The 17,427-nt window shown below is 35.3% G+C and overlaps 2 protein-coding genes across 3 annotated transcripts; one reads left to right on the top strand and one right to left on the bottom strand.

The window, feature by feature from the left end:
* Positions 1 to 5,244: 5,244 nt before the first annotated feature.
* On the top strand, positions 5,245 to 12,136 carry LOC127433613 (protein eva-1 homolog C-like). The gene is made up of 8 exons (XM_051685656.1): positions 5,245 to 5,788; positions 8,621 to 8,817; positions 9,102 to 9,225; positions 9,304 to 9,456; positions 9,604 to 9,747; positions 10,247 to 10,324; positions 10,413 to 10,499; positions 11,317 to 12,136. The coding sequence occupies exons 1-8, from the start codon at positions 5,674 to 5,676 to the stop codon at positions 11,733 to 11,735; spliced, it is 1,317 nt and encodes a 438-aa protein (XP_051541616.1). The 5' UTR covers positions 5,245 to 5,673; the 3' UTR covers positions 11,736 to 12,136.
* Positions 12,137 to 12,633: 497 nt separating this feature from the next.
* LOC127433614 (cilia- and flagella-associated protein 298) lies at positions 12,634 to 17,177 on the bottom strand. 2 transcript variants are annotated; one of them, XM_051685657.1, is made up of 8 exons: positions 17,039 to 17,177; positions 15,225 to 15,384; positions 14,595 to 14,762; positions 14,445 to 14,512; positions 14,178 to 14,336; positions 13,231 to 13,362; positions 12,912 to 13,007; positions 12,634 to 12,760 (listed from the first exon to the last, which is right to left on the bottom strand). In XM_051685657.1, exons 2-8 carry the CDS (start codon positions 15,361 to 15,363, stop codon positions 12,653 to 12,655), a joined length of 870 nt encoding a protein of 289 aa, XP_051541617.1. In that variant the 5' UTR covers positions 15,364 to 15,384; positions 17,039 to 17,177; the 3' UTR covers positions 12,634 to 12,652. The 2 variants fall into 2 exon arrangements, with proteins under 2 accessions (XP_051541617.1, XP_051541618.1); XM_051685658.1 differs by lacking the exon at positions 17,039 to 17,177 and adding an exon at positions 15,651 to 15,734.
* Positions 17,178 to 17,427: the final 250 nt, after the last annotated feature.

The raw sequence follows: 17,427 nt of genomic DNA, 5'->3' as shown, positions 1-17,427 counted from the left end.
AAAGTTGCATTTACATATTTTATTTGTATCCCTGTCATAATGGTTACAGAAACACACCTGTATTTCTTACATTTCAAAATTATATATATATATATATATATATATATATATATATATAGAGAGAGAGAGAGAGAGAGAGAGAGAGAGAGAGAGAGAGAGAGAGAGAGAGAGAGAGAGTGGGGACACCAGGCATAGTTGTCAGAAGGGGAAGTTGTCACAAAGGCTGTAAATTTTCACTATCATCACATTTTTGTTAGCTCTTGGGTAAACGAGATTACATAATTAAAGGGATAGTTCACCCAAAAATGGAAATTCTCTCATCATTTACTCACCCTAGTGCCATCTGAGATGCGTATGATTTTCTTACTTCTGCTGAACACAAACGAAGATTTTTAGAAGAATATCTCTGCTCTGTAGCTCCATATAATGCAAGTGAATGGTGACTAGACCTTTGAAGCTCCAAAAAGGAGATAAAGTCATCATAAAAGTAATCCATATGACTCCAGTGGTTTAATCAATGTCTTCTGAAGCAATCCAGTTTATTTTGGGTGAGAACAGACCAAACTGTTACTTCTTTTTCACTGTACATCTTGACTGCTCTGTACATGCATCAAGCATTAGGAAGTGCAATCAAGCTTTAAATCATGATCGTGACATGGCAAAATGTGAAAAGGGAGTTACATTTTGGTCTATTCTCACCCAAAATCGATAAGATCTCTTCAGCAGACATTGATTAAACCACTGGAATCGAATGGATTACTTTTATGCTGACTTTTGTGGTTTTTGGAACTTCAAAGGCCTGATTGCCATAAACTTCCATTGATGGACCTACAGAGATGAGATATTCTTCTAAAATCTTCATTTGTGTTCAGCAGAAGAAAGAAAATCATACGCATCTTAGATGACATGAGGGTGAGTAAAAGATGAGAGAATTTTCATTTTTGGGTGAACTGTTCCTTTAATCAGCACTGGCTGGCATAAATTTAGGCAAGGAAAAGTCAGAGAGTTGGTCAGACAGTTTTTTAATATTACTGATTCATTTAATTTTTCAATGTGTTTCAGACTCCACACATGAGCATGGGCATACACTTGATATAGTTTTATCTATGGGTCTCCCGGTCTCCAGTATGTGTATTACAGATAATTCTTTTTCAGACCATAAGCCTATTGTTTTTACTGTTACTTTTTTTGCAAATTCCCAAATTGTCTGTCACCTGTTTTTTGTACCCGTGCAATTACATTATCTATAGCTGGGGATTTCTCAGGTGCTTTTATAGCCTCCACTTCAATACTCTGTTTAATTCTGTCTAATATGACATCCTGGATTCTGTTGCTCCTTATAAGTCTAGGAAACAAAGTTAGAACACAGACATGGTTCAACAATATGACTCAGGGTCTCAGACAGGAGTGTAGGAGGGCAGAACGCAAATGGCAGAAAGATAAGTTACAGATATCTTATGAGATCTTCAGAGTGTTTGTCCAAGTATCAGAAAACAGTTTGAAACGGCGAGAGTAAATTATTTCTTTGATAACATTTCCCAAAACTCCCATAGACGTAGAGTTTTATACAACCCCATAAATACTATACTTAACCCAGCTGGTACTGATCCATCTCCAGATACTTGTGAAATGTTTTTGAACTTTTTTATTGATAAAATTAATGGCGTAAGATCTTGCATCATACCAACAGTGTGTGACCTCTCTGCTTTTATTTCATATCCTAATATTTTCAGTCAGTCTGAGCCAGTGTCTCTTTGGCATCTTATAGATATTATTATACACTTGAAGACTACTTCTTTCCCCTTTGATGTGGTTCCTCCTCACCTTCTTAAAGAGATGGTAGATGTTTCGAGTTCCAAGTATTTTGTCCATTGTAAATTGCAGTCTGATTACTGGTAATGTTCTAGTTTTAAGCATGCAATGATTCTCCAGCTCCTTCTTAAAAAGTCAAGTTTTAGTTTTCCTATGGACCTGAAATTTTTTTGACCCATTTCCAAACTACTGTTTATGTCCATTTGTTTTTGTTGAAAATGTAGTTTTTATTCAGCTTATTTAATTCAGTCTGGTTTTAGACCAGGTCACAACACAGAGTCAGCTCTTCTTAGGGTAACAAACACCTATTGGTAAAAGTAGATTCTGGTAGTTGTGTTGCCCTGATTTTATTGGATCTCAGTGCAGCGTTTGACACAACTGATCATGCTGTTCTCATTGACTGGCTTAATCAGTGTGTTGGTGTTCCTGGCATGGCCCTTAAGTGGTTTATTTCTTACTTGCATGATAGAACACTCTCTGTTAGAATTGAAAATTTCTCATCTTCTTCAGCATCAATTACATGTGGGGTTCCACAAGATTCAATTTCAGGACCAGTTTTATTTTCTTTATATATATATATGATTCTCCTCGGCTAAATATTTCAAAAACATGGTATTTCTTATCATTGTTATGCTGATGATATTCAAATATACCTACATTTGAAGTCCAGTGATGGCTCCTCTTTTAAGTCTATTTTTCACTGTCTGCGTGATGTTAAAAGTTGGATGGCAAAAAACTTTCTCCTATTAAAAGAGAATAAAAAGGAGATTATTATTTTGGTCAAAATGGATGTGCACAGGATATTACCAACGGACTGGGCTCTCTGTCTGTTAATAGACCCATGTTAAAAATCTGGGTGTGATTTTTGACTGAACATATATTTGATAAGCAGACTAATGCTGTTGTGAAGAGTAGCTTCTTCCATCTTCGAGCCATTGCAAAGCTAAAAATCCATCCTCTCTTTTACTGACCTAGAGAAAGTAATACAGGCATTTATTTCTTCTTGCCTTGACTATTGCGATGCTTTATATTTGGGTATAAGCAAAGTCTTTCTAGCAAGTCAGTCCACTGTCGGCCATGTTTGGAACGCTCTCGGGAGGCTATTTCCAGTCATGACAGTGCAGCTCCTATCTATTTGAATGGGGAAAGACCAAAATCTCCTAAATGGTTGGTCAAGATTACGATCAAAGAACATATTTCAAATCAGCAGTAAAATCTGACAATACCGGTATCATAATCTGTGCTTCTTTACCTCAGATTATGCTAAAAAACAAAATTTTCCCTGCTTTTATAGCTAATGCGCATGCGTGTTGTCGAGTTGATTGACAGGCAATGTCTGTATCTAAAAGGTGATTGTCTCTTTTACCTGTAAGGTGGGACATCCTTTCTACATCCGTTGACCATTGGCTGCTGTTGGGCGTTCCAGTTTCTCCCATTCATCCAAGGCACTACTACTAGGAAGAGGGACCATATATCACCTATAATGGCCTCTCCACTGGTTACCAGGTTAAATTCAGAATCCAATATAAAGTGTTGTTACATGTTTTTAAAACTCTGCATGGTATGGTAACTGGTTATATTTCTGAGCTCATCAGCTTCCATCAAACCCAAAGGTCTCTCAGATCATGCAACCACCCAAGACTCACTGGTTTTCTTTGGCCTTTGAAACAACATAATGGTCATTTTGTGTAGAACAAATGCAAATCTTGTTTTATTTGTTTTATGTTTTTAAATTTTTATTTTTTATTTTATTTTTTTTATGTTTTATGGTTTGTTCGATCTTAATGTACAGCACATTGGTCTACGCTTTAGTTTTAAAGTGCTTTATAAATAAATAAACATAAACTTGAAAGTTGTCACAAGAACTCTACATCTGCTGACTAACTTCTGTGAAAACATACAACAGCTTTTTTGCCACGGTATGTGGCTCCAGATAACCTACCCTGAGAAATATTCACTTGAGTAAAAAGTGTGACAACTAGCCCCGGTTTCCCTTATTTATCAGTTTCCACATAGTCAATACTGCCACCAATCTCTGCATTTGCTCTGCAAATAAAAGAGCACAGTATTATAATTAGAAAGAGACCATACGTTTTCCATTGTCCTTCTTTACATTCATAGATAAGTAATTAAAACTTATAAGTTAGATGAGCTGCTATACCTCTGTCATCTGCTGCTCAACAATGTCCTGGTATTCCAGGGTCACTGGTCGGTCTTCTCTCTCTAACTCTGGCATCTGCTGTCCTGGACTGCCCACTACATAGCTACAGAGAGAAATAATGAGATAAATGAGGTGGTAAACATACTGTGCATCGGTAAACAACATCGAAGTTCCAAAAAAGACATATCACACAAGCATGTGCATGATTGGCTGCTTACCTTTCAATACTTGCAACATTAAAGCAGAAAAGGGATCTCTTGTAATCAAGTTTTTTTGGGGGGTTGATGTATACATGATGCCTAGTTCTGAACAACAGCCACGGCGGGTAAGGCTCACAACAAGGCTGCATGTGAGAGACAAGCGTGAGAAAAAGACTTGATTTCATGTTGAGAGGAAATTCACATTCATGACTATATAATTTATACAAAGGAAATGTCTCACTATCCAAGCTCCTTTCAAGTACCAGAAACAAAAGGCTCTTTGCCTAGGACAACATTGTCACTGATTCCTGAAAATCGAGAGGTAAAAGTTAAGATAAAACATGCAAAGGAACATTATTGTCACATGTCTTTCATGGAGTCACGTGTGGGTTTTTTTTTGTTTTGTTTTTTTACACATACTTTTTGCATAACATGTTTATATTTACAGTGGGCATTAGGGTTGTCATCTATATGCTTTTTGTCTCTGAGTTAAAACCCCAATTTAACAGACAAAAGTTATTAAAACTTAATGAATTCTTTATGTTTGAGCATGCATTGGTTCTGTTCGTCATTTTCTGCCGTATAAACTAAAATTCACTTCAGTACATTTGCACGAGACTGGCACAATATTTTTAAATGTACGCGGTCAGTTTCTCTTCTACTCATTTGAATTGAGTGCGGATAACTTGGCCACCACACAGCGCCCCCTCTGCAATCTGTTTCACTTCGTTATTCTCACATCATTATAATAACATCAGAGGGGCAAACTTAAAAACACATATCATGAACGGACCAGAAATTAAATAAAAAGTAAATATTCATCATAATTATGCAATAAAAGATGAAAACGGCCTTGTTTTTGGTCTTTTTTTTATTTTTAATTTTTTAATATACTTTATGAAGGCTCCAAGGTCCAAATATTTTCATAGACAGCCTGTTCTTTTACTATATGAAATTGTATTAAATATGTATGATGCGGTTTAATCAGACTGGTTAAAATACTTGTCAGTGCCTCTCAACTCTCACTGCACTGCCTGTTTGAGGCATTCACCGCCACGCCCCGTTCAGATTAGTTATTCCTAAACGTCATCCGCTATAATCACTTTCTTACTGTCAAGAAACCTCTCACGATCTGTCCTCTCACTATGGACCCTACAATCATCAACACGGGAGTAATGATGGGATTGTCGCTCGTCTCGGGCTCCTCCGACTTGTTGCGCACTTGTAATTCCCCTGACCGTGTCGCTTTGAAATGTTTCATTTTTGCCTTATGTCTTCTGACCTGTTTTTAATCAAAGGAGAAGCCATTTCGAGAAGTTATTTTTTTACTAGTTTTTGCTCTGAAAAGACTGGGATATTAAAGACGCGGTCGGAGAATACTTTAGCCAGGTGAAAGTCCCTGGCAGGTGAAAGAGAAACGGGAATTTCTTGACAGCGTTTCTCCAGCACGCGCTTGAGTGCACGCGGCTTTTGATGCAGGAGTAATTCAAGGATTTGAACATGATCTCAGCGCAGCAGCTGATCAGCTGCCGCACACCTGGGCTCTGTGTTCAAATACTTTATAGTGTTCTCTTACTGTGGACCAAAGAAATGCACGGACTTTCGGACTTCTCAAGTAAGTCACTAATATACTGATGAGGAGGAGGAGGAGGAGGAGGAGGATGAGGATGATAGTGGTGTTTATTAAGACTACATAGGCTATATAGGGAAAGACGGGGTAAGACGCCCCCCTTAAGAACAATGTTTATTTACTTTTAAATTGTAACATATATATATATATATATATATATATATATATATATATATATATATATATATATATATATATATATGTATACTGTATATAACATTTTAGCATGTACAGGATGATGATGCAACATCAAACATACTATCAAGGGAAATAAACAGAAACATTTGCTAATTTTGTTGTCATAGCACAAAATTGAAAATTATGAAAAGGGGCCATCTTACCCCACTATTGGGGCAAGATGATCCCCCACCTGGGGCAAGAAGAACCCCCAGGGTAAACTTGTCCCAGGGGTCATCTGATTTTTACAGATTGTATAAAATACATCTGATATCATAGGCTACTTAGTAATGTATTTCTTAAATTTAAAGTAAAATATAAAATCTAATATTTTATGTAATTTTTTATTTTCACAATTTAGTTTGATAATTGAATAACTAAACAATGACAGGCAAATCAAATAACAGAATCCCAGTTAAAGAGATTAATCTGAAAGGTAAACTTGTTCTATAAATCATATACAGTGCAGGCCTATGAATACTGTATATACATATAAAGACACCCATATTTTTAAATGAAGTTATGTCATAATAGCAATACTATGAATATTGATTGAATTCCACTCAATTAGCCTATTAGGTTATAAAGAATAGAGAAGTTGTTTGAAATGTATATCTAATGCATGGAAGTATTTAACAATAACCCCATAAGTTAATAATTATTAAATACCACCCCTGGAGTCGCGAGTTCGAATCCAGGGCATGCTGAGTGATTCCAGCCAGGTCTCCTAAGCAAGCAAATTGGGCCGGTTGCTAGGGAGGGTAGAGTCACATGGGGTAACCTCCTCGTGGTCGCGATTAGTGGTTCTCACTCTCATTGGGGAGCGTGGTAAGTTGTGCGTGGATCGCGGAGAATAGCATGAGCCTCCACATGCTGTGAGTCACCTCGGTGTCATGCACAACAAGCCACGTGATAAGATGCGCAGATTGACTGTCTCAGAAGCAGAGGCAACTGAGACTTGTCCTCCGCCACTCGGACTGGAGTAACCACGCCACCACTAGGACCTACTAAGTAGTGGGAATTGGGCATTCCAAATTGGGAGAAAAGGGGATAAAATAAAAAAATAAAAATGATAATATTATTAAATGGAATAATAATGACACCAGAATCAACCTTCTGGGGGGTGTGGGGCATCTTACCCCAAAGGTCTAACTTTACCTTGTCACTTAAAAATAAAAACAATATTTTTTACTCCAAAAATCTAAATACTTCACTGTGTCCACAAATAGACATAAAAACTTTTAATATCCAACATAGTAGAATGTCACAGATCACTATTATCCAATTACAAAAAATTAGATAATTTCACATCAAAACTGTTTGTATGGAATAAATTTCACAAATGTTGATATTCCAATGAAATACCAAGATTGAGAGGAGCACAGACATTCATTAAAGGTGCTGAGACGAGATTTAGTGGCATCTATGGTCAAGAGAAAAAGTTAAAGTGGGGGAGTCATCTTACCCCGGGGGGGTCTTCCCCCATCTTACCCTATATATATTTTCTTTTTATATCTAATAATAATTATTATTATAATAAATGTTATTATAATTATTAGGCCTATTGTTTATAACAATGTTATTATTATTATTATTATTTGTGTTATTATTATTATTATTATTATTACACAAAATATTTGAACAAAGAGGAATTATGCTAATAATATATGATACAAAATGTAATAATATAAAAACCAAAAAATATATTATACAAATTTTAAAAATAATATAAAAAATAGTAATTTCATTTTGTTGAACATCTGGCAGTTGATGCTTTAAAATCATTAAAAAAAAAAAAAAAAAAAAAAAAATATATATATATATATATATATATATATATATATATATATATATATATATATATATATATATAAACATAAAGGTATGCATTATTTCTATCCCCTTTTATTATCATTGTTTTTTGTTTTTGTTTTTTTTTTGTTTTGTTTTTTCTTTTTATTTCTAAGCTTATGTATTATTTATATTTAAATTTATATTTTTGGGTTGCCTTTCTCAGCAAGTATTGATATGCGATTAATTGTGATTATTTGTAATGATTAATAGGCATTTTATGTAATTAATTTGATTACAATTTTAATAGACTGACAGTCCTAATTATTATTATACAAAATAATTAGACAAAATATGATTTATAATATAAATAATATAATATAAAAAAGAAATAATATTAAACAAATTACAAAATAATATAATAAATGACAATTTCATTTTGTTGAACATCTGGCAGTTGATTATGTTTTAAAAGTAAAGCAATTAAAAAATAAACTCATAAGCATGAAGGTATGCATTCTCTCTACCCCCTTTTATTATTGTTGCTGTTATTATCTTTTAAAATATTGTATTTATATTGAATTATCTTTATTGGGTTGCCTTTCTCAGAAAGTGTTGATATGAGATTCATTGTGATTAATTAAATTGATTAATAGGCATTTAATAAATAAACAAAATAAATAATATAATATAAAAAAGAAACAATATGAAAACAAGTTACAAAATAATATAATAAATAATCATTTAATTTTGTTGAACATCTGGCTGTTGACTGATGTTTTAAAAACAAAGAAAGCAAAAATAAACTAATTGACCGAAAGGTATGCATTCTCTCTACAATCAAATCAGATTATTTGCTTAGGATCATCAACAGTCATTCAGCACAAGCCTGTGATGGAGATCTCCTGATCCTCAGGTGCCCAAGACACTCAACCATAACTATTCAGTCTGCATTTTATGGGCAGAGTGAAGCCCTTCCCGGGATTGTGCCAGGAATGAGATGCCAATGGCGTAATCACAGCTGTTCTGCCACCACAGCGCTGCAGGCGAGTAGGCCTGCGCTTTGCATTCTGTATAACCTTTTATTATGCATGAAATGTACTAACTTTATAAAACTATTGTAGTAGCCTTTAAGTAGTGAATGAGTCCCACAGAGAAAATACACTTGAGAGAGCATTGTTGTAAGATTAGACTCCTGTGGCAGCTGATCATTTTCCCTTTTGGCTCAGAAAAGATAATGTGTTCTCCAGAATCAGGGCACAGCTGTTACATTTTCCCTGCTTTTTGAACAATGCACAGTCCATGGCTTTTGATTTTCCCTTTCTAATAGAAAGTGCTCTCTGAATGCCAAGGATATAGAGATTGTCAGCTTCTGGTTAGTCATCAAGTCTTTGGCCTTGATCCTTGCCCTGGAACCCCCAAATACCTCCATGTATCATACAGGTGTAAACCTAGTAAGTATTTCCTCCTTTATGCCTTGATTTTTTCTTCTCCAAATATTTGCTCATCGTCACAACGTTTTTGTTTTCCAGCGGAGCACAAAAAGAGAGTCACATGTGAGGGAGATCGACTTTTGCTGCACTGTAAGTATGCAAAAGTGCTGAATATCTACTCAGCTGTTTATGGTAGACAAATGGAGGAGGAAGACCCATGCTTATCAGAGAAGGGAGAACATCCACCTTTTGGTAGGTTGTTGGGTTTATGTGAGATTAATTTTTAATAATATTGGCTGAATTGCATTGGAAACTTAGGCACATTTAGGCTCAGTCTGATTTGAATTTGTTACTAGATTATGAACAGTTTTAAATATATTTTTTTTTTTATCATGGCAGAATGTCTTTTTCATGGAGCCGTGGATGTGGTCAGAAACATCTGTTATGGCAAGCAGAGGTGTTTGTTAGCCATAGATGAGGAACATTTTAAAGACCCCTGCCCTCCTGGAACAAAAAAGTATCTCTCTGTTCTCTATGCTTGTGGTATGAACTCTCTCACAACCATCAAAACATTCCTAGAGTGAAACATATCTGAATGTGTTCGTAATGTAATCCTCTGACAACATGGCATGCCAACTTGCAGTATAGCAGATCTGCAGTCAGTTTTAAATTGATTTAGAGTGTGGGAAAAGATTAACATGTGCCCTTTGTCTCATCTCAGATTGTTGATTTACGCATCCACTTTCTTCCTGTCTATTTAAAATCAAGACAATTTTCGGGAATAAAAATAGAGAATGAGCTTGGCATTTTTCAACCGCAGGGGCTTCCTGTAAGACTTCCTGTGATTGCTTTGAATGCCAGGCTTTGCTGCTGATTGGAAGGCAGAATCAGGCAGTTCACAGGAAATATAAAGATTACTCATCAGCCTTGTATTGAAAGATCCGAGGAGATACTGTGTTTTGGAGCCAGCTTTGCCTTTGAGGTGGCATGTTGGAAGTTGTTAACTGTATACAAATAACTGATTTGGCTTTTTTTCTAACAGTTCCACAAACTTTACTCAAGGTAGCTGATCCCAACAGTTTCCAAACTACCTCAGTTCCTAACCAGACAACCAAAGCAGGTGACAATATGCCATATATAGTTCATTTTATATTGAACATCTACAGAATGGAGTTACCAAGAGGTTAAATCTCTCTGCATTGTTACAGGAGAACATCCCATTGTCAGAAGTTCAAAGTTTCCAGACAACAGGATTATTATCAGCAATTCATTAATGGCATATGGCTACATCACAGGTAAATTATGGCCTATACTTACACTCACTGAGCACATTATAAGGAACACTATGGTTCAAATAAAGTTCCAGATGTAGTCTTCTACTGTTGTAGCCCATCTGCCTCAAGGTTCTGCATGTTATGTATTCTGAGATGTTGTTCTGCTCACTACAAATGTACAGAGTGGTTATCTGAGTTACCGTAGCCTTTATGTCAGCTTGAACCAGTCTGGGCTGCATTTCTCAAAAGCATCGCAAGCTTAAGTTGATCGTAGAGACCATTGGCACCAATGGTTTCTTCGATCTACTTTGGCTTACGATGCTTTTGGGTAAAGCAGCCCTGGCCATTCTCCGTTGACCTCTTTCATCAACAAGGCATTTCCGTCCGCAGAACTGCTGCTCACTGGATATATTTTGATTTTGGCACCATTTTGAGTAAACTCCAGAGACTGTTGTGCGTGAAAATCCCAGTAGATCAGCAGTTACAGAAATACTTAAACCAGCCCGTCTGGCACCAAAAATCATGCCATGGTTGAAATCACTGAGATCACATTTTTTTCCTCATTCTGATGGTTGATGTGAACATTAACTGAAGCTCCTGACCCATATCTGCATGATTTTATGCATTGCACTGCTGCCACACAATTGGCTGATTAGATAATTGCATGAATAAGTAGGTGTACAGGTGTTCCTAATAAAGTGCTTAAGTGCATTTATTATGACTAAAAATGAAGGTGAAAAGAAATGCTTGGAAATTGATTTTGAAGCCATATTCAGTCTTAAGAACAACTTACAAGAAATTGAATATTATATAAGTGACAAGTGCTTTTCTTTTGCAGAGCATCCAGAGATGGCAGGCCTACTTTTCACTTCAAGTGTTTGTGTGGGACTTCTCATTGTTCTAGTAGCTGTTTCAACACAGATAACCTGCAGGAGACATTTTAGTGCACCAAGAATGCTCAGTAAGAAGAGTAAATTAACTATGCTAGAAGAGAAGGAACCAATGAATCAAGATAATGATGATGAGGAGGATGACAAAGGATCAGATTCATTGCTGGATAGCTCTAACCTGTCAGAGGTTGGCCAGAAGATGTATTGCTGGGAGGATGTTACATATACCACAGAGGCAGCAGAGCTGATGGAGAGAATTGAGCGACGAGAGCTTGTGATTCAGGAGATCAGGATGAATGCATACCTCAATGGCAACACATGCATCCTACATTCAGACATGCCAACTATTAAGCAGAATGTACGGTGAATGGGGATCTTTTTGAATGTTTTTCTGTTACCAAAACAATCTGCCTTCTAAAGATGTCAAGTATGTCATCATAGCACAGGGGCAGTAATACCAAATGTGTTTAGTGCCTGATTTTAAAGACAAGGATATATTCAGTTCAGCTAAAAATAGCTGTTACACTGTACAGAAAGTAAACAATGTAAAAAATATATTTTATAAATGATTGATTTGAATACAAATGTACTGTATGTGATATTGAAAGTCAATGCAAAGAAAGAAGGCTAGTAAAATAATTTTTTAAAGATTACATTTATTGTTAACCAGGGGTCCTCAGTGTACCTATAAGTTGAAACGTACAATCATAAGTTAACATGTTAAACCATTTGAAAAATAAACATATGGAATGTTCTTTTATTACACAATACCTCTCAGTTTTACTCTTCCCGTTAAAAACCACACCTCTCGATACTGTAACCTCTCTCAGCCTTGAGGGGAGCAAAATGTTCTGTGACTCCTCTTTCTTAATGCTCTTTAAATTAATTATTTGGTGCCACTGTGATTCTCATAGCTGTACAGCAACATCCTGTCTTTAAACAGTATCAAGTTTCAATGGAGTTACTGCCAGAGGCATAGACAAAGAGCGGAAAGGTGTTGCATCCTTCTTCCAATGCATCAGAGTTGACACACATTTGCAAAACACACATATACATAGTCACAAAAATTCCTTTTATAATTGATGAAAAATTTTATTCATTAGAGCAAGGCACTAAATCACAGCAGAAGCTGGTTTTGAGGAAGCTGCTGAATCTAAAAATCACATCAAATTTGACATAGTGGAAAAAATATGGGCATAGAAGACATTACAAGACACTTTATACAGTTTAGTATATGCCAAATGCAGTATAACTGTAGATTCAGCTTTAATTTTCTCTGTCCATCTATCTTGGGCCCCATTTGATATTTGTGAGTCCCTGAAACTGTCTCTTTAGAGCCTGTCTGTCTGACCAATCAGACTGTAGGTACGTGTCATCTGCTTCTTCCAGTTTCTATGAACAATAGCAAAACAGATCACATGATGATGAATGCTGTGAAAGTTTCAACAATGACGATATAAAAAATGATGAAGCAGGGTAATCAAACAAAACCTTTGTGCAAGAACAAGACTTTTTAAAAGATTGAACTTTAGGCTTCACTCACTTTGAGTTCTTCCTGTCTCCTGTAATAGTGCATCATCATCTGTTTTTGTTCCTCTTGGCTGACCAGTGGCTCTCGCGCTGGTGCCCCCTGGCCTCTCTAAAATAAACATGCAAATAACAATGCTCAATTTTCCAACCTGCATACACACAAACGTGCTTTTCAAACTGTTCCTACACATCTGAGCACAACTGTCTTTAAATATTGAGTATGTTTGTTGTCATTATAAATCAAACCTGAACAAATCTTTATGAAAAATCAGTGATAAGAGGAAAGTTGTTTTTAATTACTATTGAAATTGATATGTCCGCTGAAAACGTACTTTTTGAATTTTCACAACAATTTTTGTTTTCTCATTTTTCCCAATATAATCTTGCAGCTTTTTGCCCCTCTGAAGTTCTTTAGACGCCCACCACAGTTGAGCCTCTTCCTCAGGGATCACCTGTAATGAGGCCTAGAAGACAGAGTAGTGGAGATAAGACAATGTTAGATACCATCAGATTTTATATCTGTATTACATGCTGCTGTCACACTCACCATATGAATAATTAAAAAAACAACAACATTGTTTTGTTTAATAGAATTATTATATTAAAGGAATATTCTGCCTTCGATACAGGTTAAGCTTAATCGACAGCATTTGTGGCTTAATACTGATTACCACAAAAATTTATTTTGAGTCATCCTTCCTTTTCTTTAAAAAAAGCAAAAAACGAAGTTACAGTGAGGCACTTATAATGGAAGTGAATGGGGACAATTATTGGAGGGCTTAAAGGCAGAAATGTGAAGCTTATAATTTTATAAAAGCACTTACATTAATTCTTCTGTTAAAACCCAAGTATTATTTGAGCTGTAACGTTGTTTAAATAATCATTTTTACAGTCGTTTTTGGGTTTGTTGACATTACGAAGTTGTAAAATTGGCTATAACTTTACATAGAAAAGGTTAGTAAGCAATTTTATCACAATAAAATCATGATAACACACATTGTTTACATCTTGTGGCTACACTTTTAAAACAGTGAGTATTTTAATGTTTACGAATTGGCCCCATTCACTTCGATTGTAAGTGCCTCACTGAAACACAGATTTTTGCTTTTTTTAAAGAAAAGATAGGATGAGTCGAAACTCATTTTTGTGGTAATCAATATTATGTCACAAATGCTGTCGATTGAGCTTAACTTGTTTTGAACCCAGAATATTCCTTTAAACTTTGTAACTTGCATGGAGTTTATGGGCATGCACAGAAGGCAGAAAAGTTCACAGAAACCTGTGTTCCAGTAAGATCCTCTTGATTTTCAAAATCCATCCTTATTGGATCATGTGGAGGCAGTCCCATTGGGTACACTATCATCACAGCTCCTCGCAGTTGGTCCAAAGCCTCTTTGACCGTATCCATGGTAATGCAGACATTTGCTTGCACTTGTTTCTTTTGAGAGAAGAAAATAAGTAAATTAGCACCATATGATATAGAACGGAAACAATAAACTGAGGTTTAGATGTATCCTTTGCAAATGTAGCTTTTTTAAATACATACTGTTGAGATCAAAGCTTTGGCCTCCTCCATTGTTTTCCTTAAAACTTCTTTCATCTTTTCGTTTGGAGCTACATATAAAAATGCAACGTTTCGTTTTCAGTTAATGGAACGAATCAAATGTAAACTTGCTATTTAATGTTATTAAGCTACCATGTCCATTTCGGCGTCCAATCTCGTCTTTCTTAAACTCAGCACCACCACTGGGAATGCAGCGGTCCTCCCATTCATCCTTTAGTTTCAGCTCAATTATCTGATCACAAGTCAGGCCTTGCATGTTCGGTGGAAGAGCGATTCCGTGATCTGCCAACTCGGGAATTTCTACAGGGACACAAATATGGCAACAGTAAGTGATTAGCAACTTGCGCTTGAGCTCTAAATAGCATTGAAAAAGACACTGCATTTGTTTGGCACTTTAGGACTAGTCGTGGTGCTTGACCTCTGACATAAGTTATCTTTTCTAAGCTGGTACTGGCAACAAAGGTGAAAGTTCACCCCAAAAAATTCTGTCATCATTTACTCTGATGTTAGACAATGTAAGCCTCAATCACCATTCACTGTGTATAGAAAATAGATGCAATGACAGCTAACATCTTATTTTTGGGTGTAAACTGTCCCTTTGACTTGCTTTTATAATTAACAATTACATTATACATGCATTTTGGGTAAATCTCTTTGCTAAGAACTCGTCTGACAAGATCATAAACTCAAAAAGAAGCCAAAAATGTAATGTATTATTTTCCACTGTTTTACAGCACAACATATATGAGATCATAATTATACCCGAGCAGATCCTGTCCACCTTTAATCTTCCGTTATAGACCGCAGTGACCTGCTGGGACAGTGTCTCAATAGTCACATCCACTGTGGTATTGAAGAGAAATTGACTCTCATCTCCACGTTTGACGTGCAGCTGAACCATGACTCACTCCCTAAATTGGTCCTGTGTGGAGATAAAAAAAAAAGAAAAAAAAAAAGAAAAAGAGATCTGAGATCTGAAGAGAAAGGAATGAAACTCTGTTCAGCGTCACACTGTGTTTGTGTTGCCATGGCACCCACGACTCGCTCCTGGAACATTCTAGTTTGCAGTGCTAGCACGTTGCCGAAGATATTCGAGGCTGTAACGTCATATTGAAATTAATAACTACAAGCAATTTTTAAAAAATACATAATGCATTTTAAATCACTCGTCAAACAAATTATACTTACTGATTCAGTGGACCTGCAGAAAAGTAAATAAAGAGAGAGAGAGAGAGAAGACAGCAGCACTAGCCCTGTTTAAACAGGAAGTGGTGTTTTCAAAATAAAAGCTCTTCAAACGCTATCTTTTTTTATTATTCAATAAATTTCATTTTATATATATATATATATATATATATATATATATATATATATATATATATATATATATATAGTCACTACAAATATTAAACATAATACAGCATGGAATTTATAACATTACTTTTAAAACAAAAAGAAAAAAGAAAACAATTATATAGCTAAAATATATAAAGCAAAATAAAGATATAAAAGTACATATACTGTATATTTCAAATAATACTTTTGTAAAGTTCACAAATATTTAGGGTCTTTATAGATTTTTTTTTTTAATTAAAAGAGTCTCTAATATCATTAATGTACAGCTTCACTTAGTAAAACCATAAAGCTGAGGCTTTTATAAGTAATTTGCATTTATGAATATGTACGTTAATCAGAAATATAATCAGATTACTTAAAAATATTTCTCTTCTTTTTTTGGATAATCAGTGAAGCCAAAGAATATATTTTCCCACAACAGTGAAAAGGGTCTTGAACACTGGATATTTTCATTAATACATTTCTTTACATTACGCCACATTGTAACTGAATATATGCAATACCAACATAAATGCAAAGCAGTTTTACTGTAGTCATTGCAGAAAACACAGTTAACATCTACATATTTTTTGAATTTCTGTAAATAATAACTTGCGGCACAGAATCTGTGTATAAGTTTAAAAGACACCTCATTAACCTGGTTTCTGACTCTTCTGACTCTAAATGCTATCTGAAATTCAGATTGTGTAAATATACACTTTGTCCGTTTCTAGTTTCAGTCAAAGTAATTAAGTAATTAATTGAACACGAAGTTGAATGGCATGTCACATCTGGTCAGTAACAACAATGCACACATGCATGCACATACACTTATATAAAATTGCCTACATGACAGATTACATAAAAGATGTGCAAGATACAATGATCAAGTTACTAAACTGGATGACAAATCGCAAAATATATTCTTACATGTAATAAAATTGTGTGGCCACTTTACATTTGTTCCACAAAATATGTATTTTTATTTCAGAGCATACTTTATACAGCATATTTTGCTAATACAACTTAGAAAAAAATGTGCATCTCATTAAAAGGGAAATTAATTATTGTCATTTAAATTACAGTCCACACTATCTAGACCAGTACAACAAATTCACATCCTATGTAAATGCCACGTAAAATATAAATAAAACTACACACGCTATATAAAATTGTATTTTTCTAGAATAAAGGTTTAAAGAAAGTGAGTGGCACGCAAGAAAAGATCAAGTGACACTTACGTACACCACACGGAGTCATGATCATGTTGCAACAGGAATATTCACGTGTGGGTCAGACTGGAGCTCTATTTACCTCCTATAACAGCCGGCGAAACTAGAGCAGTGTTACGAATATTTAAAGATTGCTTCATCTTTATCCACAGAGAAAACAGATCCCTTTCTGCTATCACTAGAAAGACTTCTACTCACCCCGACCAAATGTTTTTAATGGTAGAGATGAAACACAGTCATACTGTCACAGCTTTTGTCAGCAAACTTTGGACACCTGTAGAAGCTCATTCAACCAATGACCTGGCTGGAGCCAAGTGAGTGAGTATTTGCAGATTTTTTTTAACTGCTGTAGTATGAGATAATAATTATGTAGCATTATGTAGTATTTATATACAGTA

The sequence above is a fragment of the Myxocyprinus asiaticus genome, chromosome 43 (assembly GCF_019703515.2).
Source record: "Myxocyprinus asiaticus isolate MX2 ecotype Aquarium Trade chromosome 43, UBuf_Myxa_2, whole genome shotgun sequence".
Taxonomy (NCBI): domain Eukaryota; kingdom Metazoa; phylum Chordata; class Actinopteri; order Cypriniformes; family Catostomidae; genus Myxocyprinus; species Myxocyprinus asiaticus.
The sequence above is the reverse complement of the archived record's forward strand: the minus strand, read 5'-3'. Positions and strand labels throughout refer to the sequence as shown.